The sequence below is a fragment of the Hippocampus zosterae genome, chromosome 4 (genome assembly GCF_025434085.1).
Source record: "Hippocampus zosterae strain Florida chromosome 4, ASM2543408v3, whole genome shotgun sequence".
Taxonomy (NCBI): Eukaryota; Metazoa; Chordata; class Actinopteri; order Syngnathiformes; family Syngnathidae; genus Hippocampus; species Hippocampus zosterae.
In genome coordinates, this window is record NC_067454.1 from 4,717,844 (window position 1) to 4,740,405 (window position 22,562).

The window sequence follows — 22,562 nt, forward strand, 5'->3', positions numbered from 1 at the left end:
TTCGATAAAGCAAAAAAAAAAACACAATTGGAAAGTTGAGTTGCTTGCACGCTATGGAAAGGTTGTGCAGGATGTGCTTCGTTTCCGACTGTCACCACGGGAAACCCACAATGTTGGCGAGAAGTGTGATTCACGTTTCTTTTGAATTAACCTAAAATACGTTTTATTTGTTGTTACTTTGGACAGTAACGGCGATAATAACACCCCTCCCGCCAATATTTGTTGTGTGTTGAGGGAGGCAAAGAAAAACTTTTTTTTGTTGCAAACTGTAGTAACTCAGTTTCCCCTCTAGATTATGCTATGGTACACTAAAACTGCACAACCCAGTAAGAAATGCCCCAAACTGTAGGTCTAAAACCGCAAAACATCGTTGAACCCAAAAGGGACACTCTTACACACACACACACTACTGAGCTGACATTCAAACCCCGATATTTAGAACTGTGGGGCAGACGTGATAATCATTGTCCACCATGCTGAAAAAAAGACACACCAGTAGTAAAATAGCAAAAAACTAAGTATGTGCTAAGACCTAAGAATAATGCAAGATCCATACTTGTTTACAGCCAAATAGATATATTAAAGGTAAAGTACTATATACACAACAATAGAGACACATTTTTTATCATTCAAACAGAACAATGTCCTCATCAACATCTTGAGGGCCGGTTAAAGAAAATAATTTTAATTTTTGGGGGGCAAGACATGGTGGTTATTGCTTTTAGCGACCCTGAGAGCAGGAAGTGCGTCAGTTGAAGTTGCATAACGGCTACGATTCATTTATGTGACCCAGGTGTCGACGCGAAGACGTTTCGTCGCCACACTGTCATCAGCCTCTGAACGAGCGATAGCCAGGGGGAGGAAGTCGGGGCGACGGCGCGGCGGATGCTCGTCCCGCTGGACTGCGCCTTCGCAAGGAGCGGAATAGCCCCGAGGCGGAGGGGGAGAGGGGGGCTCGTCCTTGATGTTGATGTTACTGTGGTTGGTGGTGATGCCTGGTCTGCAAACATGGTGGAGGGTCAGGGGAAGTTCAACTCATGATTCAATTAATTTTTTAAAAAATATTAAAAAGCAGAAGACATTTTTTCTTTTTTAAACATACACACATACACACACGCACACCACTAAAATTAATAGTTGCAGCTGAAAAAACAGCCCATCTACAGTACGTCAAAATATTATTTATATTACCATGTGAATATTGGCCGTTTATTAAATTAATTTATATTCCTAAATAAGTTTCATTTGCCTACCGCAAGTTTTAATAGATTAGGACAAACTACGATTCCCATCATGCATCGGAAACGAGAACAGTCCAATCAAAAGAGGCAATATGTGACGTCACAAGTCTATATAAATTGAACTCTGCCTTTCGCTCTCTCTCTTCCTCTCCCAAAAGTCCGTACGTGGCGTACAAAGATTCGAGGACGAGACATGTAAGTTAAGGTATTTGTGTCATTGGCGATGTCGTGGAAACAACGGAAGTTTTATATGTCGCTGACAAAAACCGCACGGAATCGTAATTTAAGCAAGAGTGTCGAAATGGAGCTAGGACTGAAGGCTAAGCTAAAGCTGCATGCTGTTGACTGGGCCACACACCACGTGCTGGGAGACTTGCTTCTGTAAACAATTTGTCCAGTTTTCAGTGTGCCATAAAGGCATGTTTTTGTAAAGCAAAACGAAACCGAAAGCTAATCTATATAGCTTTTGGGCATATGTTTTTTTAAACATTTCTTAAACAGAAATGATTGCTCAGCACGTTTATTTCTGTTATATGAAAATTTATATTTTGTGAAAACATTCAACGTGTATAAACATATACACCAGGCTCCTATCGAAGCCGTTGTTGCTCTTTTTAGTAGCATTCAACGGTCAAAAGGAAGCCGAAAGAAAAACTTTCACCGACGGTCGCTGTTCAGTTTAAACGAATAACTGATACAGCAACAATTTTGGGAAAGGATATGCTGACGAATATAACTCTACCAAGTCCACAGAAACTGATGTAATTGTCCCTTTCCGCAGATGTTGGGCTTATGCGTCTGGCGACCATAAATCAAAGGTATGTCTAAATTATTACAACGCTGTACAGTGGGACTGCCAATGGCAAATGCTATCTTAAGATGACCGTGATTTAATAATGGCCATGGTCAACCTTGGAAACCTTTTGTTATAAAAAGATAACAAATGCCGGAAATTGCATTTTCAATGCTGATGTCATAAATCAGTTTAAACCAATATCAAAAGACGAGGCAAAGGCAGTTCCACAGTGCATCTCTGGCCGTGATGACACACTTGCCCTCACTGAGATCTGTGATTGATTCTCCAATTACTGAGCCATGTTACTATCAATTACCCAAAGTGATTGCTGTAATCTCGTCTAATGGCCAATTTCTTCAATTTAGGACGAAGAGTCTTCAGTGGCATTCAGGTAAATGACCAATTGGTGTACTCACCTCTGGGTGGAATAATGTCATGAATGAATGTATATGCATGCAATCCTAAGGAACAAGCTTGTCTGTAGCTTGTGCCCTCCAAGTGCGTGCTAGAACATGCGGGGCAGTCTTTGACTGTTCTGACGTTACCGTGGCAGCAGCGGCCACTCAGCTGTCCCACAGATCAATAGTGGTTGTATTGCATTTGCCCAAACCTTGGTTTTGTTCCAATTTGTGTTTATTTTTGTCTAGGTTGTCAGGCCTTTGATGTTGACACTTCTAAGGTGTGTAAACTACTGGTTCATGCAAGCGCTTTGTGATCTGTGATGACCTTTTTAATGATTAGGACTAAGTTAGACCCTGGGTAAAAATTGACCCGCAAACAGACAGTGGTGGTCGTTTCTAACACAACATGAGGGCTAGACACCTGTCTTGCTCACACACACACACAGACAACCCCCTCCCCTCCCGTCCATGGGAACTTGATTTGACCAGTGCCCAGATTTTCTCACAGAAATATCTATAAATACCTGAGCCTGGATCATTTGAGTTTCATTGTGCAGCAGCATCTGTCAATTTCATCATGAGCAAAAGGCATTATACAGTCCGTGAGAATCTGGATCACATCCTCGAGGAGGGAGAGGCTTTGGAGGAGATGGATCAGGCTGAAATAGAGGAAGACGTGTCTGAGGACGATTTTGTGGAATATGATCCACATCCAGATGAAGACACATCCGATCCAGATGAGGAAGTAGGACTGAATGAGCCAGAACAGGGCTTTGTTTCGAAGAATGGGCAGGTTTGGTCCTCAATTCCATATGAAAATGAAGGCAGAGCAACATCTGCAAACATTATAAAAATGACCCCTGGACCCACTCGATTTGCGAAGTCACATATTCAAGATATAAAGACTGCATTTCAGCTATTTATACCAAGCTCCATCCAATCAATCTTGATTGAGATGACAAACCTGGAGGGGAGGAAAGTCTTCAGCCAAAGTTGGGAGGACATTGATGGTATCAAACTTGATGCCTACTTCGGCCTTCTGCTTCTTGCTGGGGTGTACAGGTGTGTATTCTGCATCATCTCTTACAAACTCCAATGTTATTTTACACTGTATATTATAAAATTGGCTCACTGGCCACCTAGCCAGTAAAACATCCCTGTATGTAATGTGTTTGTGAATAGCCACAGATAACGACTAAGTCTGTGGTTTACCTCATTCTCGATGTAAAGCATCTATAATATGTAATATGTAATGATATGTAATATGTAAATGCACTATATTTATGAATAGAATGAATTATGATGATATTATTATTGATCATCATCATTATGTGTTTCTATTGCCCGTGTTGATGTGCTTTATAAATAAGTTCTCCTTGTCTTGCCTTGACAGATCCAACAATGAAGCCACCTCGAGCCTCTGGAATGCTGAGTCAGGTCGGAATATTTTTTGTGCAACAATGTCCCTTCAGACCTTTCATGTCCTGTCGAGAGTCATCCGCTTTGATAACCGGGAGACCAGAGCAGCACGGCGTGCCCTTGACAAACTTGCTCCCATCAGGGAAGTCTGGGACAAGTGGGTGGAGCTTCTGCCGTCCATGTATAATCCTGGGCCAGAGGTAACTGTAGACGAGCGACTTGTCCCATTCCGAGGCCGCTGTCCGTTCAGGCAGTATATTCCAAGCAAACCTGCAAAGTACGGAGTCAAGATCTGGGCAGCATGCGATGCCAGGAGCAGTTATGCTTGGAATATGCAGATCTACACAGGCAAATCTGCAAGTGGAATGACCGAAAGGAACCAGGGCATGCGGGTGGTGCTGGACTTGACAGAGGGTCTACGTGGGCATAACATCACCTGCGATAACTTTTTCACTTCTTATGCCCTCGGCCAAGAGCTGCTGAAGAGAAAACTGACCATGGTGGGAACAGTAAGAAAAAATAAACCAGAGCTCCCTCCTGCCCTGATTGACACCAAAGACAGAGTTCCTCTCTCCTCAAAATTTGCTTTCACAGAAACCACCACAATGGTGTCCTACGTTCCGAAGAAGAGGAAGAATGTCACCCTGATCTCAACCCTCCACAAGGACGCTGCTGTGAGCAGCAGGGAGGACAAGAAGCCAGCAATAATATTGGACTATAACCGTTGCAAAGGGGGAGTTGATGTTCTTGATAAGGTCACTGCCACATACACCTGTCAGAGAAAAACATTACAGTGGCCAATGGTTGTGTTCTTCAACATGCTGGATGTGTCGGCCTACAATGCGTTTGTGCTGTGGACGGAGGTCAGTACTGGATGGAACATTGGGAAGTTCAACAGGAGGAGGCTCTTTCTGGAGGAGCTGGGGAAAGCTCTGGTGAGGCCACATATAGAGAGACGCCAGCGGGTACCCCGAGCTCCTGGCAGTGCCGAGTTGGTGAGAGAGCTGCAGGCAGCAAGTAAGGCAGCGACTTCTACAGGGTCTACAGGGCTCCGGCCAGTGGATGCCAAAGGCACCAAAAGAAAGAGGTGCCAGTTTTGCCCTTCAAACAAAGACAGAAAAACGACGACAACCTGCCACAATTGTCAAAAATACATTTGCAGGGAGCACATGCAAACATTAGCTTTCTGTGATTCGTGCAGGTGAACACACACACACACATCTTCAAGTTTGTGTTCATTAATCATAATTGATCTGTGAATATTATTTGAATCAAATAAAGTTGGTGATTGAATTTTTATTTTCTGAATCAAATAGTGTTGATGTTTGAAAAAAAATGTTTTCTGTGTTCATGCAGTCATCATTATTCTGAGGTTGGTGTTTTTGGTAAATAAAGTTGTTTTCTGAAGAACAAAGGCTCCTTTTTTCTAACAAATTTATGCGGGTCAAATTTGACCCTAGCACCACCAATGTAACTATGATTAATATATATATATATATGTTAAACTTTTTTTCCAGAAGTTATATTCTAATATTGTTCTATTGTAGTCAGAAAACATTATCAATGGGTTTCACATTTAGTTAACATATGGTTAAACAACCTTATTTTCAGCTAAAAAATAAGGGACATGGTGTCTCGGGGGCCATAAAATCCAATTACAATAGGATTTTATGGTTATGAATGCATATAATGTTAGTTAGGATGTAGTATTAACAATATTGAGTGATACTCCTTTCTTTTTAATGATTAGGACTAAGTTAGACCCTGGGTAAAAATTGACCCGCAAACAACAGACAGTGGTGGTCGGCCAACATGAGGATTGAGTGTGCTCTGTAATTGACTGGTAAGCGTTCAAGGGTGTACCCGGCTCTTCTCTGCAAAAGTCAGCTTCAGTTGGTTAAACAATCTAAATTGTCTCTCCGGGTGAGTTTCAGTAGGTTCCTGGCGAATCGATGAATTCATTGTCTGGTCTGTGCTCTGACAATCTCATCCAAATGAATGGATAGTTGGAAATGTGAAAAGTAAGTATTTGTTGGCTTTGACGCAATTTCGATGTGAAAATCGGACCCGGAAGCGTAATCTCGCTTTCTCAAAAACTTTTCCTCGCGTCGGACATCAGTTTGAAGCTCAGGTGAAGAAGCTCACCTGCCCTTCTGCCTACCCTCGCGGACACCAAAGTACAAAAGAGACAAATATTGACGTTTATTTACCTTCGAGGTGAGGGCAGAGGAACGTTTCCCCCACGAAGTGTGTATTCTTATGCTCCCTGTGCGACTGCGACACATCGCGGTGACTTGGAGCCTCAAACCTGCTTCCCCTCCCGTTTTCCGACTCCACCATTAGACAGCCAACAACAGCGGGCAAAAAAGTGCTTCCGTGAAATATCAAAATAAAAGCTTCAAAAGAAGACGTTTTCTTCAATGGATCAGATAACGACGGTGTCTCGGTGATCGTTTAAACATGTTTAATTACTATTATGTGTCCACCAAGAGCGTGTACTTCAACGCATCGGAACTTTGAGTTAATTTAAAAAGTCACAAAACGTTGTAGTTCCGCTTTTGCTCACTTGTGTATTGAGTGACTTTTGATTGAATCGAAGCACACATAAAAATACCGGGAAAATAAGATTCGATAAAGCAAAAAAACAAAAAAAAAACCCCACACAATTGGAAAGTTGAGTTGTTTGCACGCTATGCAAAGGTTGTGCAGGATGTGCTTCGTTTCCGACTGTCACCACGTGAAAACCACAATGTTGGCGAGAAGTCTGCTTCACGTTTCTTTTGAATTAACCTAAAATACGTTTTATTTGTTGTTACTTTGGACAGTAAGGGCGATAATAACACCCCTCCCGCCAATATTTGTTGTGTGTTGAGGGAGGCAAAGAAAAACTTTTTTTTGTTGCAAACTGTAGTAACTCAGTTTCCCCTCTAGATTATGCTATGGTACACTAAAACTGCACAACCCAGTAAGAAATGCCCCAAACTGTAGGTCTAAAACCGCAAAACATCGTTGAACCCAAAAGGGACACTCTTACACACACACATATATTCACACACACGCACGCACGCACGCACACGCGAGCGCGCGCGCGCACTTCTGAGCTGACATTCAAACCCCGATATTTAGAACTGTGGGGCAGACGTGATAATCATTGTCCACTATGCTGATAAAAAGGACACACCAGTAGTAAAATAACAAAAAACTAAGTATGTGCTAAGACCTAAGAATAATGCAAGATCCATACTTGTTTACAGCCAAAGAGATATATTAAAGGTAAAGTACTATATACACAACAATAGAGACACATTTTGTATCATTCAAACAGAACAATATCCTCATCAACCTCTTGAGGGCCGGTTAAAGAAAATAATTTTAATTTTTTGGGGGGCAAGACATGGTGGTTATTGCTTTTAGCGACCCTGAGAGCAGGAAGTGCGTCAGTTGAAGTTGCATAACGGCTACGATTCATTTATGTGACCCAGGTGTCGACGCGAAGACGTTTCGTCGCCGCACTGTCATCAGCTTCTGAGCGAGCGATAGCCAGGGGGAGGAAGTCGGGGCGACGGCGCGGCGGATGCTCGTCCCGCTGGACTGCGCCTTCGCAAGGAGCGGAATAGCCCCGAGGCGGAGGGGGAGAGGGGGGCTCGTCCTTGATGTTGATGTTACTGTGGTTGGTGGTGATGCCTGGTCTGCAAACATGGTGGAGGGTCAGGGGAAGTTCAACTCATGATTCAATGAATTTTTTAAAAAATATTAAAAAGCAGAAGGCATTTTTTCTTTTTTAAACACACACACATACACACACGCACACCACTAAAATTAATAGTTGCAGCTGAAAAAACAGCCCATCTACAGTACGTCAAAATATTATTTATATTACCATGTGAATATTGGCCGTTTATTAAATTAATTTATATTCCTAAATAAGTTTCATTTGCCTACCGCAAGTTTTAACAGATTAGGACAAACTACAATTCCCATCATGCATCGGAAACGAGAACAGTCCAATCAAAAGAGGCAATATGTGACGTCACATGTCTATATAACTGGAACTCTGCCTTTCGCGCTCTCTCTTCCTCTTCCAAAACTCCGTACGTGGCGTACAAAGATTCGAGGACGAGACATGTAAGTTAAGGTATTTGTGTCATTGGCGATGTCGTGGAAACAACTGAAGTTTTATATGTCGCTGACAAAAACCGCACGGAATCGTAATTTAAGCAAGAGTGTCGAAATGGAGCTAGGACTGAAGGCTAAGCTAAAGCTGCATGCTGTTGAGTGGGCCACACACCACGTGCTGGGCGACTTGCTTTTGTGAACAATTTGTCCAGTTTTCAGTGTGCCACAAAAGCATGTTTTTGTAAAGCAAAACAAAACCGAAAGCTATTCTATATAGCTTTTGGGCATATGTTTTTTAAAACATTTCTTAAAAAGAAATGATGGCTCAGCACGTTTATTTCTGTTATATGAAAAGGTATATTTTGTGAAAACATGCAACGTGTATAAACGTATACACCAGGCTCCTATCGAAGCCGTTGTTGTTTTTTAGTAGCATTCAACGGTCAAAAGGAAGCCGAAAGAAAAACTTTCACCGACGGTCGCTGTTCAGTTTAAACTAATAACTGATACAGCAACAATTTTGGGAAAGGATATGCTGACGAATATAACTCTACCAAGTCCACAAAAACTGATGTACATTGTCCCTTTCCGCAGATGTTGGGCTTATGCGTCTGGCGACCATAAATCAAAGGTATGTCTAAATTATTACAACGCTGTACAGTGGGACTGCCAACGGCAAGCGCAATCTGAAGATGACCGTGATTTAATAATGGCCATGGTCAACCTTGGAAACCAAACTGAACTACAAGCCAACTGCTTGTGTACACAACCACTACTTTTTGTTACAAAAAGATGAAAACAAATGCCAGAAATTGCATTTTCAATGCTGATGTCATAAATCACGGTTTAAACCAATATGCAAAGGCAGTTCCACAGTGCATCTCTGGCTGTGATGACACACTTGCCCTCACTGAGATCTGTGATTGATTCTCCAATTACTGAGCCATGTTACTATCAATTACCTGAAGTGATCGCTGTAATCTCGTCTAATGGCCAATTTCTTCAATTTAGGGCGAAGAGTCTTCAGTGGCATTCAGGTAAATGACCAATTGGTGTACTACTCACCTCTGGGTGGAATAATGTCATGAATGACTGTGTATGCATGCAATCCTAAGGAACAAGCTTGTCTGTAGCTTGTGCCCTCCAAGTGCGTGCTAGAACATGCGGGGCAGTCTTTGACTGTTCTGACGTTACCATGGCAGCAGCGGCCACTCAGCTGTCCCACAGATCAATAGTGGTTGTATTGCATTTGCCCAAACCTTGGTTTTGTTCTAATTTGTGTTTATTTTTGTCTAGGTTGTCAGGCCTTTGATGTTGACACTTCCAAGGTGTGTAAACTACTGGTTCATGCAAGCTCTTTGTGATCTGTGATGACCTTTTTAACAAGAGACTGTTGGATGAGTCTTGCGGATATGGGACTGAGCTAAATCCTACGCTTCTGAATATTACATCTCATTGAAATGTACACTCAATGTTACTTTTTGTTGTGTTCTCAGGTCTTTTGGACTTCACCTGGAGTTGTTGGCAGTCGAGCCTCAAAATGCGCTGATGGATGTTGGGGTCCATCTGTACGACCTGTAATTTGGATTTGCTAATAAACTACATTTTCATATCATTTGTGGTTTGGCTTGTATATGAACCACTACCGCAGCATAAATGGGATTGGTAACTAATGTTGATGTGACTATAAAAAGTACGACAGAATTAAGTGCAGGGTCAAATGCTGTGAAATGTTTTGTGTATGATGTATGACCAATGTTTGCTTTGGTCCTAGTGGGGGTGGGGGGGCTTGAATATTTTTGGGGGTTATTCTTGGGCAAATTTAAAGAATGGCCAAATGACTTGACAGCCTATTGCTTCTCACTAGCATTGGTGAAGGTTGAATAGGCAAATTGTTTCAAAGAGTATTCACCCTGGAGGAAATTTGATTTTTGATCAACAGTTCAAAAATTAAATGCATTTCTGTACCTGAGTATTGCAGAACAGTTCAATGAAATGCAATCTTTCAACTTGAACTGGTCTTGCTCATGTCTTACCCCAGCGAGGAGGCCATTTGTTGTTGCCAGGTGGTCATGGAGAAACCTGACAGTTCAGCGCTGCTCAGTTCATAATCTGACAAGAAAAAAATAATTTAAGCGTTTTTGGTCTTAGGTTTTTATTGGAACATTTAACCTCAATTCAAAAATGGGTGCATGGAAAATCATAAATTTCACAATTTTATCTTTCCTTACCACGCTACAGTCGAACCTCGTAACCGTTACCAATAAAATGGCAAATTATGTAACACACCGCTGGAACTCTAGATGAGTAAATGCGATAGCATTCCTCTTTGTCAGGAGTGAAAGTATCATATCAAAACTATCATATTGCACAAGCGTGTTACCGTTGTCGTACGGAGAGTTGATGTTGCTGTACAGCTGGTTGTGCTGAGTCAAGTTGGGGGTGTTAATGGAGACCACTGGTGTGCTCAAAGCTGGACTCGAATGACACTGTTCAGCCTGAAAACACAATCATCAGAATATTAATACATATTTACCAGGAAAATAGTGGCGACAGGGGACGACATCCATGCAAACATTTACACCCCAAATCCCTTTCGGTGGATGACATGAAAAGTTCAGAATCGGGGCCAAAAATCTGAACACAATAAAGTGTCCAAACTGGCCCTCTTTCTATTCAATTTAAGTGTTTAAAATTTGCCCCGAAGCGTCCAGTGTGTCCACCCAATTTCCCTTTAATTGCTGAATCGAAAGAGTGAACACATTCATTCATTCATCTTCCGAGCCGCTTGATCCTCACTAGGGTCGCGGGGGGTGCTGGAGCCTATCCCAGCTGTCTCCGGGCAGTAGGCGGGGGACACCCTGAATCGGTTGCCAGCCAATCGCAGGGCACACAGAGACAAACAACCATTCGCACTCACACTCACACCTAGGGACAATTTAGAGTGTTCAATCAGCCTGCCACGCATGTTTTTGGAATGTGGGAGGAAACCGGAGCACCCGGAGAAAACCCACGCAGGCCTGGGGAGAACATGCAAACTCCACACAGGGAGGCCGGAGCTGGAATCGAACCCGGTACCTCTGCACTGTGAAGCCGACGTGCTAACCACTGGACTACCGGGCCGCCAAGAGTGAACACATTGTTTTCTATTTAGTTTGTTTTGATTATGCTGTGGTGCCATTTCTGTCCACACGGTGTCAGTATTAACACTGCTAAATTATAGATACTTTCAGGCCTCAGTTCTCATTGAGGAGAATATTTCTTAGAAAAATAGAAGACGATCATGATTTTGTGTTTAACCACTAAGAGTACAGACTAAAACGACGAGTATAAATCATTTTTCATTCCAAGCATAAAATAAGCAGAAAAGCGTAATCTATTGTGAGCTTTTTTTTATTACAGGAAGTACAACTCTGCGTTTATTTGGTGTTGTTATGATGGCCGCACCCTGGATGAGGTCATTTGATGTTAGAGCATACTACCCTATGTCCTGGTGACAAATCAGTGATGTATCACACACACACACACACCAGCGTGGTCAGCCCAGCTTTGAACACAGGAATGAGTACTCGCAGGTCAGACTTGCGTGCCGGCATCTGAGATTTTGGTGAGAGGATTTTTCGAGATGATTCCACGAAGCCATTCACTAAAAACACACACAAAAAAAAAACGCCATAACATTTGTGTCATGTCATCACTTGGAAAAGCTTTGCAGCAGCAGTACGATAAGGATGAGGAGCATGAAAGTGCAGCTTTTATTTATTATAGAGGAGATCAAACTGAATTATTGAGCTTGTTTGTTACATAATGCTTGCGCTCGTATGAGGCTTAGCCTTTAGGGAGGGTGAGCACGAAGGTCAGCGAGATGAAGATACCGTATGAAGATGTCACATTTTGTCATTCAAATGGTTGACATACTATGAGGCTGACGAAATCACCAACTCCCGCTTCTGTCTCTCCACCAACAACCTTATTTACTGACAAGATACTAACAACTAACGAATCAACAAGCTAAAGCGATTTTAATGCTCAGCTGACATGAACCAACCAACTTAGTAACTAGCTACGGCAGGTGGGTAACATGACTAACTAACTCAAATTGTTGAGTGCTTGTGTGTGTGAGACTGTGAAGAGGAACTTACCATCTGGTCCAGATCCATTTTGCAGCATCAAATCTGAATTGTTCTGCATATGACCTAAACACAAACTAAAAATTAGCACGTTCTACATCAGATTCATACTAAAACAACAACGGCATGTACAATTTTCCTGTTGCACGGAAGCCGAAACAAATTGTGTCCACATAGTTCTCACGCACGGACTGACAAAACGTGATTGACAAACCAACAAATCAAGGAACTGCTTCGCACACCCGTGTTGGTGGCACTGGTCGACCTTTGCGTTGCGTGGACGTTCCTGTGCAGGTGAGCGGGCTGAGACGCCATCGCGATCATTCGTCCATCACCGCTTCCTCCTCCTTCCACCTGCACCAAGTCGTGCTGCGGCAGACTTGACGACTACGGACAGGTGACACCGGCATGTCAGAGACTCGCACAGCGACTCGACACATGATTTGACTTGATTAACTGACTGGCTGAGGCACCTTCTGGAAGGAAAAAAGTTCGACATTGGTGTCATTAGACATCAGAAGCACCTCCCAAACAAATGGCTTCACCCACCATCTTGTGGCTCCTGATCATGTGGTCAAAGTCGTCGTTGATCTTCTTGTATTTCTCTTCAGTGTTTGGTGTCAAGGCATAGGTGGTACTGTCGGCCGTGTCCGGGCTCTCGCACCCTCGTTGCTCTTTCTTATTCAGTGCCTTGTGGGGGGGGGGGGGGGGGGGGGGGGGGTGTGGGGGGGGGATGGCTGAAATTGAAATTTATGGTTGCGACACGCGATGATGCAGTTAGGTGCTATCGTAGCTGCACTTTGTTCATACAAGGAAGGATGCCACAGTGTGGCCGACGTCATCATTCCTGGCGTGACAAACCAAACTTGTGCAGGATGGTCAACGAACATTTTTCCGTTGACAAAGAAGGCCGGACTCAAATGTCAGTGCTGTGCAAATGTTTCCATCTGCCATGTAAACCACGTCCGGGCGTCACGCTAACAAGCGATACATGCAAGCAAATGAAGCCAAGAGCGGTTGACACAGGTGCCTTCTTGTGGTAAATGCCAGCGTAACGGCTGAATCTCAAATTTGAGCGAGGAGGAGCAAAATATGGCCCCACACGCGGCTCTTGTTTTTTTTATTTTTTTTTTTACTCCAGCCCAACGAGCATTGACAAGGTCAAGAGTCCGAGAATATTTGTTGAATGAATTTAGCATTTTTTTTTATGGGCAATGTGACATTTTGCTTTTCTGAATTTATTCTACTAAGCCATTGGTCATGAATTCTTATGACATGAATGACAAACAATACTACATATTTTTTTAATTATTGAAATAAGAAGTTTTTTATGATTCACTTATTCAATTGATTGATGAGAAATAATCGATAAAAAATGTGACTACAATAAATATTACTTTTAAGATAAGAAAACCTTTATTCGTCTTGCAATGGAGAAATTCCCAATTCACAGCAGCAAAGTTTTGAAACGAAGAAGTATTTAATACATGCAAAAAGTTTGTAATTATTTTATAAAATATTTGGAATAATTAGTCACCAATTACATTAATCGTGACAATATTTAAAAAAAATATTTTATTATAAAATATTAAAATAAAACTTTTCACATAAACATTTTAATTTCTTGATTACTAAAATAACTGGGAAATTAATGTAAATAAAATATAAACACAAAATCAACTTTACATTTAACAATGATTTAATTCTGTAGTCGACTAATCAATTAATCAAATTCAGGGACAATGAATCATTTTATGATCGAAAAGTACCTTATTTTACATGTATTTATTCATGTTTAATTTTCATATACAGTGATAACATTAATTACTGGGTTTGTAACGAATCAAAAGAAATGCAATAATGTTGGAAAATACATATACATTTAAAAATTGTATATTTCATTTTTTAAAATCATTTTCAAATACTGTATTCATAACTAAATTATTCTACGGTATAGATAACATTTCAAAATTAGAAGTCATTATGTTAAACTTCAATTGAACTATTTTACACAGACACATTTACAGATGTTTATTTTTTTGTGAACCCTACGTGCCAATGACGTGGCCCATCTGTTCGTTTTCAAAATCAAACGCGGCCCTTGAGCACAAAAGTTGATCCACCCGTTTACTGGAGACACGACACCTGAAAAGTGGCCCAAACGAAAAAGGATGATGTCCCACCTCCACGATGTCTGCGTTGGTCCTGCTCTCATGCGGCTCGTTGTACTCGGTGTACTTGAGCAGCACCTTGTCCATGTCGGTGCTGGCGTACTGGAACAGCTTGTTGGAGCCGTTGAAGACGATCAGGGCGATCTCGCAGTCGCACAGAACGCTCAGCTCGTAGGCCTTCTTCATCAGGCCGAACTTTCTCTTCATGAACGTGACCTGCGCGGACAACAATTCCGGTCAATTCTTGTTATTCTCACATGACGAAACAGTTTGGAGCAAGCAGACGGAATTGTTACGATTGCATCGTGTGTGATGTTTAAGACAGGGCAACGTGAATCGTTGTTTTTGTAGGACTCGCTATAATCAGTATTATCATTAGCGTACGAAACACTTTTCAGACCCATGATTGACAGATTCACTTCTTCCTAATAGATTATGTATCATTATCTTTAAGACCTATAAACACCAGTTTTATTTCTTATTCTTAAATTTGGTGTAATTTTAAGACCTGTAAAAAGCAGACTTAATTTGAACTATTGAGTCATTTAAAGACCTGCAATTTGTATACAGCGGTGGTTGTTTTCACGAGCTCTCCAAACACGGCTGAGTTGAGTTGAGATTTTATGAGTCATTTTTGAAGATGCAATTATATTACATGACATTTTTCAGGCTAAATCATTATTGAGTTCTGTGTCGATTTCAAACCCAATAACCGATTTGATTCAACTATTTATTTTTATTTCCTGTTTGCATGTTTAGCATTATAATGTGGACCATTTTTAAAAAAAGCCATATTGTGGTGGATTAGAATTATTATATGACACTAACCATTTTTAGGACCTACAATTGTCTGACTTTGTTGTTATTATTCATGTCATGTTGTTACTATTCATGCCAATTTTACGGACAATGAAATTTGGACATTTTTAAAGATCCACAGACATCCTAATCGGGAACACAAGCGTCGTCTACAAACGGCACAGGGATGAGTAATAAAGAAAATAAAAGAGAAGTTACTAAAAGCGGAAGGCAAAGTGTGTAAATTTAGGCAAGGAGAACATAAATACACATCAGCCAACAACCAGCTCTGCCAAGACAAACTTTGACTGGACGTAAACACCACCTCGTCTCTGACCCGGCGCCGATAACTTCCTCCGCACAACAAGGCAAAAGAGAAGGAATTAGCACAAGTATCAATATTATCATTCATAGTGTCTGTTTCATGAGGCATCGAATAACATTCAATACAAGAGCTGCAGCAAGCATTGTACTTCTCCAAACGAGATATCTGCATTGTGCCCCCTGCGACTGGCTGGCATCCAGTTCAAGGTGTCCCCCAACTACTGCCCGGAGACAGGTGGGATAGGCTCCAGCACGCCCGCGACCCTCGTGAGGATAAGCGGATTAGAAAATGGATGAATGGATGGATAAAATGAACTTTTGGTGACTGAATAATCAGTCAATATTCCATTTACCAGTAAACAGGCTGCTTTAAAAAAAATGGCGATTTAGCAAAATCAAGAAACTCGATTTGATACTAGAAACCCTAACCTTTACTAGAAAGCCTAACCCTGGCTATTTCGCAAACCCCATTCCTGTCTTGAAGTTGAAACCATATTTGGAAACCCTCAACCTTCCAAAACCCCCTGGAACAGAATCTTTATGTGTGTGGTGATTTGTTTTGACATCATTGGCGCACACCACGCATAATATGACCAATAGCAATAAATGCCTGATTTGTTATCTTCATGTGCGAGTTTGGTCACTGAGAAACAATCTTTGAAGATATGAAAATTCTTTATGTGAGTACTGGGTCTAAAATACACCAAAAAAAACCTAAACAATTTCTTTTTTTTTTTTAGGTTAGCAAGATGATGCTACAGCTATGCTATCTTAATTCTGCATGTTAAAATGCAAAAAATGTAAGTGGCTCAAAGTAACTTATTGTATTCTCTGAACCTCCTCTTTTATTAGATAATTTTTTAGGTACACTCTAGTTAAATTCTGTCAAAAATAAAACAAAAATTTCAAAACCGCAGCATTACAAGACAGATGAAGCGACATTCCTGAAATAAGGAAGTAGGAGCTCAACCCACAGCCCCTCTCCAGTCATGGAGACGCTACGGTTCAGACGTGCAAACATTAAACACAAACACATATTTATTTCCCCGGCCATGTGGCTATTTACAGCGCCGCCACCTCTCTCGCAGACAGGCCGCCGTTTGTTGCCCGATATATTTAGCCAGCGGCGCACCGCGTGGGATTCCGGCGGGCGGCGTGAAGCCCGCCAGCAGACGTCCGGGAGAGAAGAAGGAAGAGTTGTGCGTCCCGCCCTGAAAATGACAGGGTGCCGTCCGGACCCGGCTAACCCCAAATTACCATCCTTACCGCTGAAAATGTTGAGAGTCCACAGAAGGATCCTTGAGGGATTCCTTTGCAAAACATAGAGTATTTGCTGTACTACTTTTAACAGCAACATCAACAAGTTAATTAGCGCCAAAACCACAAGCAATAATGTTTACATTATGTGTGTACATGACAATTGTTGACATTATGGGATCGAGCTTAGAAACAGGCATACCCTGATTTTCGTCCTGATGCAAGACTTAATGCACATGTTTGGGAATTTGGTATACCTCCCGGCGCCATGCTGGGTTTTAGAGCGAACCAAGGCTGTTTCGTTTTCTTTAATATGAGTATCCGGCGCACCTGACAATTGACAATTTGGAGGCTGAAGGTCATCTGAACTATCTCTCTCTCTCTCTCTCTCTCTCTCTCTCTCTATCCATCCATCCATTTTCCGATCTGCTTTATCCTCACAAGGGTCACGGGGTGTGCTGGAGCCTATTCCAGCTGTCTTTGGGCGGGGGACACCCTGAACTGGTTGCCGGCTAATCGCAGGGCACACATCGACGAACAACCATCCACACTCACACTCACACCTCGGGACAATTTTGAGTGTTCCATTAGCCTGCCATGCATGTTTTTGGAATGTGGGAGGAAACCGGAGTACCCGGAGAAAACCCACGCAGGCACGGGGAGAACATGCAAAAACTCAACACAGGAAGGCTGGAGCCGCAATAGAATAAAAATAATAATAATTAAAAATATATATATATACTGTATATATATATATATAAATATATATATATATAAATATATATATATAAGAGAGAGAGAGAGAGAGAGAGAGAGAGAGAGAGAGAGAGAGAGAGAGAGAGAGAGAGAGAGAGAGAGAGAGAGAGAGAGAGAGAGAGGTGTGTGTGTGCGTGTGTGTGTGTGTGTGTTAGTGTGGATAGAAAGAATAAATGGCACGTCAACCTCAAGCCCCAACGGAAAGCAAAGGCACTAACCTGCCGGTTCCTCTCATCCACGATGCGGGTGATTTGGATCTTCTTCCGCCCCATCTTCCTCCACCCCAAAAAAATGAATAAATAAATAAAAATCACCCCAATACGGATAAGGAGAATGAACGAGTGTAAGTCGAGGTGGTCCTCAAAGCATGGTCCCAACGCCGCTGTAACCTGTCTCGACACACATGACATAGTGATGTTAGAAAAAGAAAGAGCAAACGTTTTTGATGTTTCGCTGAACATATCCTTGAAATGATCAATAAACTTGGACGTCCACATTCATGCAGGATCATGTGGCATTGAAATATAAATGTTTTTTTTCTTCAAAAAAAAAATTCTGATTGATCCCCCTCTCCTGACTTATAAAGTATGCAAATGCAAATTACATTATCCAAAATAGCCTTTCCTTTTTTTTCCTTCTTTGCTTTACTTCTAATACCAAAGAAGTGTTGAAACAATATTTTTCTTCCCCAAAGCATCAGCCTTTACAGAAACTTCATAACCTCAGCAATTTCAATCAAGTACAAATCCATCATCATCGAGCTCGTCTCATTCTCTCGTATCCAAAAGTTCCTCAACAGGAGTGTCTCTCCCTTTCCAGCACTTTAGGGCTGAACTTGCCTTTTTTCCCCCCACCGCCTCCCGCAACACTTCTCTCTCAGCCCTTCCTGTTTTGGAGGAGGCATCAAGGGAGCTCATCCCTGGCTGGATTATGGCAACACTAAAATGAAGATTTGAGTAGGGTCCAAAACAAGCAAGGTCATCTAGGAAGCTTGACCGAGATAATGTGCTACCAAGTCGCTATCTGGCAACCAGAACCTTCTGATTATTTTGTCATGCTAACCATGAAATCCGGCAACAAAACAGCAAACGGTGTCATGGCATCTTTGGTGCGAATGATCACTAGTTAGCCAATACTTCTCAAGTTTTCTGAAAATGCTTTTCGACACCACCGTGTCAAAGTAATTGCCGGCTCTTTCGTCATTCCAGTTAGCGGCTGCAGATTTGTTGCTAATTGGGTCGACCCCTTCCTGACCGAGCACATCAGCAAGGTGTCACGCTGACAGCATCGAATGACGGTGCGGTGGAAGGTGAATATCTTTCGCACAAGGTTTTCTGCAAATCCCAGGCATTGATTTTTCGGTCTTTCACGCTAAACTCACCCAAGTGAGTCTTGGCTGCTAAAACTTGCTAATCGTGTACACCTCTGATACCATTTATGGAGCCCTAAAAAACTGACAGTCGACTTCGACCCCGCAGTACATATTGGTACCGTTCACACAGAACATACATACAGGAATTTTACGGGCAAACTTGACACTATTTCTCAAAGAAGCGACTTTAATACCCCGCGACAAAACCCTTTTCATTGTTCATCGTATGAAAACAAAAAGAGCTTGTGGAAGGCAATGACAGAGTCAGTAACGCTGAACATTACCAAAGGCATGATGTATGATGATTTATCCGCATGACAAAAACTTTTGACCCCAATTACACGCTTCCACGCAGCAAATATTTTGCCTTGCCTCGCCTGTACATGGAAAAAGTGTGACTGTACAAGAGGCGAGGTTCCAAAGGATCACATTTACATCGAGTAAACTTGCACAATTTGACAATATCTGAGAGGGAACATTTACTTTTACATTATCTGCATGGAGACAAAAATACAGGACATGCTATCATTTGTACGGGAGTTAATGCAGGGTGGGAGAAACTGTATCAGGAGAAACAATGCAAATCCAAGGGTAAAAACAAACAAAAACTTGTTTTAAATCATGTTGTAATTTGCTTTTTCGACAAACAAGAGAGGGGAAAAAAACAATTGGAGAAATTGTATAAATGAGGAAGTGTGCTGTTCCACCACCCCGCCCCCCACTCTCACCCTATTTTAAAGAAAACACCCAAATACACTAAAAGCCGGTCCGCCAGAAAATCTCTGCAGCCCCGTGGTGACCTGTGAGCTTAGGTTTCAGGAGCTTTGCTGAAACTATTTTGAAATATCCACCATAGGAAACTGTAGCAGAAGAATGTGACTTCAGGAAACTGAGAGGAAGGGACGTGAAATAAGCAACAATTCTGTTGAGGGGAAGGTTTATCACCTGTTATTTATTTTTTTTACTTCACTATGCATTCCCAAAAATGAAAAAAAAAATCAAACGAATACATAGTCATGCAACCAATGTAGTAATCGTGGCTAAAGTTAGTTTAATGATGCTAACTTGGTATTGCTAGCATTGCTATTTTATTGAAGTTGGATAGCATTCTCTGTGCTTATACCTCACAACTACATGTTTTACATGTTTTATGCAATATAAATGCCCACGTGCGCTCAGACTTTAGTGATAAAATGTGGGTCTACATTTCAAATCTTGCTCACTGTTTTAAAACTGCAAACTCCCTCTTTAACATGAAAAAGAAAACACAAGGATTTTATTTTAAGGTCATATCACCCAGCCCTAAATGATGCTAATGTCTTTGACTGTCTAAGATTTTCCCACTGATGTCATGACGGCGGTGCAGATGTGTGGCGTGCTCACATCACTTTTAAATTATACATTTGTGTTTATGAGCGGATTTCTGTGTCCCCAAACTTGACCACACGGGAGAAAATGTGTCACGTGAAACATGTCATGTAATTAGCATCATATAAGATAATAATATCTTATAAAACAATAATCCCCTGAAAATGCCTTCTGATTGGCTGGCAACCAGTTCAGGGTGTAGCCCACCTAGGCTCCAGCACGCCCGTGACCCTCGTGGGGATAAAGCGGTTCAGCTCATGGATGGATGTTTCTGTATCATATTTTGTTAGTTTCAAAACAAAACAAAACAAAATGGAGTGTGAATCTAAATACTTAAAAGTAATTAGGAGATGTCTTTGACACAGAGACAAATACAACAACAAAAAACCTTTATGGTCTAAAATGTGCACTGTTGGGCTGTGAAATGAAAAAATATGAACTATAAACACAATTTTTTTGTTAAGAAATGAACAAAATAAAAAAATCCTCTTTTTTAAATTTGTTACATTTTTTCCTCTTCATTGCTCTCCATTTGAAGTCTTTTGATGTGTTCGACACTGTATCTTGTACTTATTGTGTAAAATGTACTTTTAAACAATAAAAAAGCAAGATTAAAGTATGAGGTCAAAAACAGCAAACTAATAGAAAATGTGACATTCGCTTTGGAATACACTTTCCACCGATCTCGTAAGCTATTACCAGATCAGCCGATATTTTCTATGCAAGTTTTGCAATTGGCTGTAATGAACTCGCAGACATAATCAATGATGTCAGTGATCAGATCCATAAATTAAGACATTACCGGCAAGGTGTTTACCACAAAAACAATTATCTGTTGCAGGCAGCCTCTGTTCGATTTTTGCCCATACTTTTCAATATGTAACCTATGTATCAACTACATTTTTCTGCATGGAAATACCAAAGTGATTCTTGTATGAGTTTGCAAACCACAGCGTTCCTTTCTGGTATCAAAAATATCGGTATTAAAATCTGAGGATGGCTTTTAGTACTATTAGATGCATTGGCAGCTCAAAATGTATTTATCCCCCACAGCACTCCAGCAGGCGTGATAGCCATCTCGTCACCGTGCACTTGGTGTTGTTTTTGTAGTCTTGTTATATATTTTGAGGTCTCATCACGCAGCCCTGAATGATGTTGATGTCTTTCAGTGGTTAAAGATTTGGCTAAGACATAAGGGATAGGATTTAAATCAGGTTAATTTCCAAAAAGTGTTTCGGTATGGGATCAAATTCATAAAGTAAATTTGCAATTCTTTCTTTTGAATACTTGTTTGAAACAAAAGTTCAATCACCAAGAATGGTCAAGCATGGTCTGCAACTTCACGTTGCCATTTCAAGTTAACATGACTTTTTAAGTTAAAAAAAAAAAGATCACGAGGAAGCATCCTTCATTCCTTCACTTCACTATGAAGCTAACGCAGCTAGCTAGCTAGCCTCACATTTTGGTCCAAACAAGAGTTGCTTCAAAGTATCCAGAACGACATATTCTCGCGCCCCAGAGTGACTCAAAAAGTCCAAAATGAATTATCAAAACATATTGAAGCTTTCAAACAGCGCGTTCCAGAAGTCGACAGTCGAATCCCCAAACTCTTTGTTTTTCGCCCTAAACGGTTGACAAACACGTGAATAAATACGCAGCAAAGTGGACTCAAGTTCACTCACCGTCGGCCACTTTCGACGAAGGAGAATGAGAAGATAAAGAAGATGAAGGGAAGAAGGACGGTGAAGGAGAAGGAGAGGGAGAGGGAGTCAGCGGGTGGGAGGAGATGACTCCGCCGCTCAAACGCTTACATCCTCCCCGCCCGAGGAAACTCGCGCCCGGACTACAAGCCGCGCCCACGTCGCTGTCATCTCCTTGACTACACGACCCTGCAACGCCCACTTTCCACCTCAAGAAGTACTCGTCGTTACTCACGGAGTTGTACGGTATTCCTTTAAAAACGTTGATACAAACAAATTATTATAAGGGGCATTGAATCGCAACTGGACTGCTCCGGTTAGAAGCCTCTCATCCAAGCAGGCTTCATCAGTTCATGCAACAAGGCTGCGCAGGTATCCTGTTGAAGGCGCACCTCAAACGCGAACGCATCAGTCGTTTTGGGAATGGAAAACGTTAAGAGGCTATGTAGAGAAACCTCTGTCATCAACGAGGAATCGTTGGGTGGAAACTCAAGGTCGTAAAAAGTTAAACTGAAACGGTAGCTGTGGTGGAGCTGCCTCATCAAATCAAAACTGACTGTGTTTGTTTATTTTTTTGTCGTTGTTGGAGGCAAAATCATTGATGGGTTTTGGTAAAGACTCCTCACAGGAGAGGAAAAAGTTGTGTTGTAATGAAGTACAATAATCCACTAAAAATATGAATGTAATCTATAATCCTGTTCTAATATACTCGC

At 41.6% G+C, this 22,562-nt stretch overlaps 3 protein-coding genes, 2 long non-coding RNA genes and 4 other non-coding genes across 11 annotated transcripts in view; 7 read left to right on the forward strand and 2 right to left on the reverse strand.

Moving 5' to 3' along the window:
• The window catches only part of mctp2b (multiple C2 domains, transmembrane 2b), a 31,392-nt gene extending 25,187 nt beyond the window's left edge, over positions 1-6,205 (reverse strand). The window contains exon 1 of the mRNA XM_052062458.1: positions 6,068-6,205. The gene's annotated coding sequence lies outside the window, so the exon portion shown is untranslated. The remainder of the gene's footprint in view (positions 1-6,067) is intronic.
• On the reverse strand, positions 665-22,049 carry LOC127598938 (myocyte-specific enhancer factor 2A-like). 3 transcript variants are annotated; one of them, XM_052062550.1, is made up of 10 exons: positions 21,832-22,006; positions 17,628-17,798; positions 14,287-14,490; positions 12,653-12,793; positions 12,346-12,490; positions 12,116-12,169; positions 11,504-11,619; positions 10,357-10,471; positions 10,010-10,085; positions 665-1,000 (listed from the first exon to the last, which is right to left on the reverse strand). In XM_052062550.1, exons 2-10 carry the CDS (start codon positions 17,679-17,681, stop codon positions 781-783), a joined length of 1,125 nt encoding a protein of 374 aa, XP_051918510.1. In that variant the 5' UTR covers positions 17,682-17,798; positions 21,832-22,006; the 3' UTR covers positions 665-780. The 3 variants fall into 3 exon arrangements, with proteins under 3 accessions (XP_051918510.1, XP_051918511.1, XP_051918509.1); XM_052062551.1 differs by lacking the exons at positions 665-1,000; positions 21,832-22,006 and adding exons at positions 7,102-7,546; positions 22,046-22,049 and having other exon boundaries at positions 17,628-17,802; XM_052062549.1 differs by lacking the exon at positions 665-1,000 and adding an exon at positions 7,102-7,546 and having other exon boundaries at positions 21,832-22,005.
• On the forward strand, positions 1,043-9,588 carry LOC127598971 (uncharacterized). Its single transcript, XR_007961962.1, has 5 exons — positions 1,043-1,436; positions 2,023-2,059; positions 2,403-2,428; positions 2,685-2,716; positions 9,470-9,588. It is a non-coding gene; the product is annotated as an uncharacterized LOC127598971 (long non-coding RNA).
• LOC127600119 (small nucleolar RNA SNORA16B/SNORA16A family) lies at positions 1,824-1,965 on the forward strand. The gene has a single exon (XR_007962285.1). It is a non-coding gene; the product is annotated as a small nucleolar RNA SNORA16B/SNORA16A family (small nucleolar RNA).
• LOC127600116 (small nucleolar RNA SNORA44) lies at positions 2,487-2,617 on the forward strand. Its single transcript, XR_007962282.1, has one exon. It is a non-coding gene; the product is annotated as a small nucleolar RNA SNORA44 (small nucleolar RNA).
• On the forward strand, positions 2,725-5,270 carry LOC127598920 (piggyBac transposable element-derived protein 4-like). The gene is made up of 2 exons (XM_052062525.1): positions 2,725-3,500; positions 3,832-5,270. Exons 1-2 carry the CDS (start codon positions 3,016-3,018, stop codon positions 5,060-5,062), a joined length of 1,716 nt encoding a protein of 571 aa, XP_051918485.1. The 5' UTR covers positions 2,725-3,015; the 3' UTR covers positions 5,063-5,270.
• LOC127598974 (uncharacterized) lies at positions 7,622-9,205 on the forward strand. Its single transcript, XR_007961964.1, has 3 exons — positions 7,622-7,982; positions 8,568-8,604; positions 8,985-9,205. It is a non-coding gene; the product is annotated as an uncharacterized LOC127598974 (long non-coding RNA).
• On the forward strand, positions 8,370-8,509 carry LOC127600118 (small nucleolar RNA SNORA16B/SNORA16A family). The gene has a single exon (XR_007962284.1). It is a non-coding gene; the product is annotated as a small nucleolar RNA SNORA16B/SNORA16A family (small nucleolar RNA).
• On the forward strand, positions 9,072-9,202 carry LOC127600115 (small nucleolar RNA SNORA44). Its single transcript, XR_007962281.1, has one exon. It is a non-coding gene; the product is annotated as a small nucleolar RNA SNORA44 (small nucleolar RNA).
• Positions 22,050-22,562: the final 513 nt, after the last annotated feature.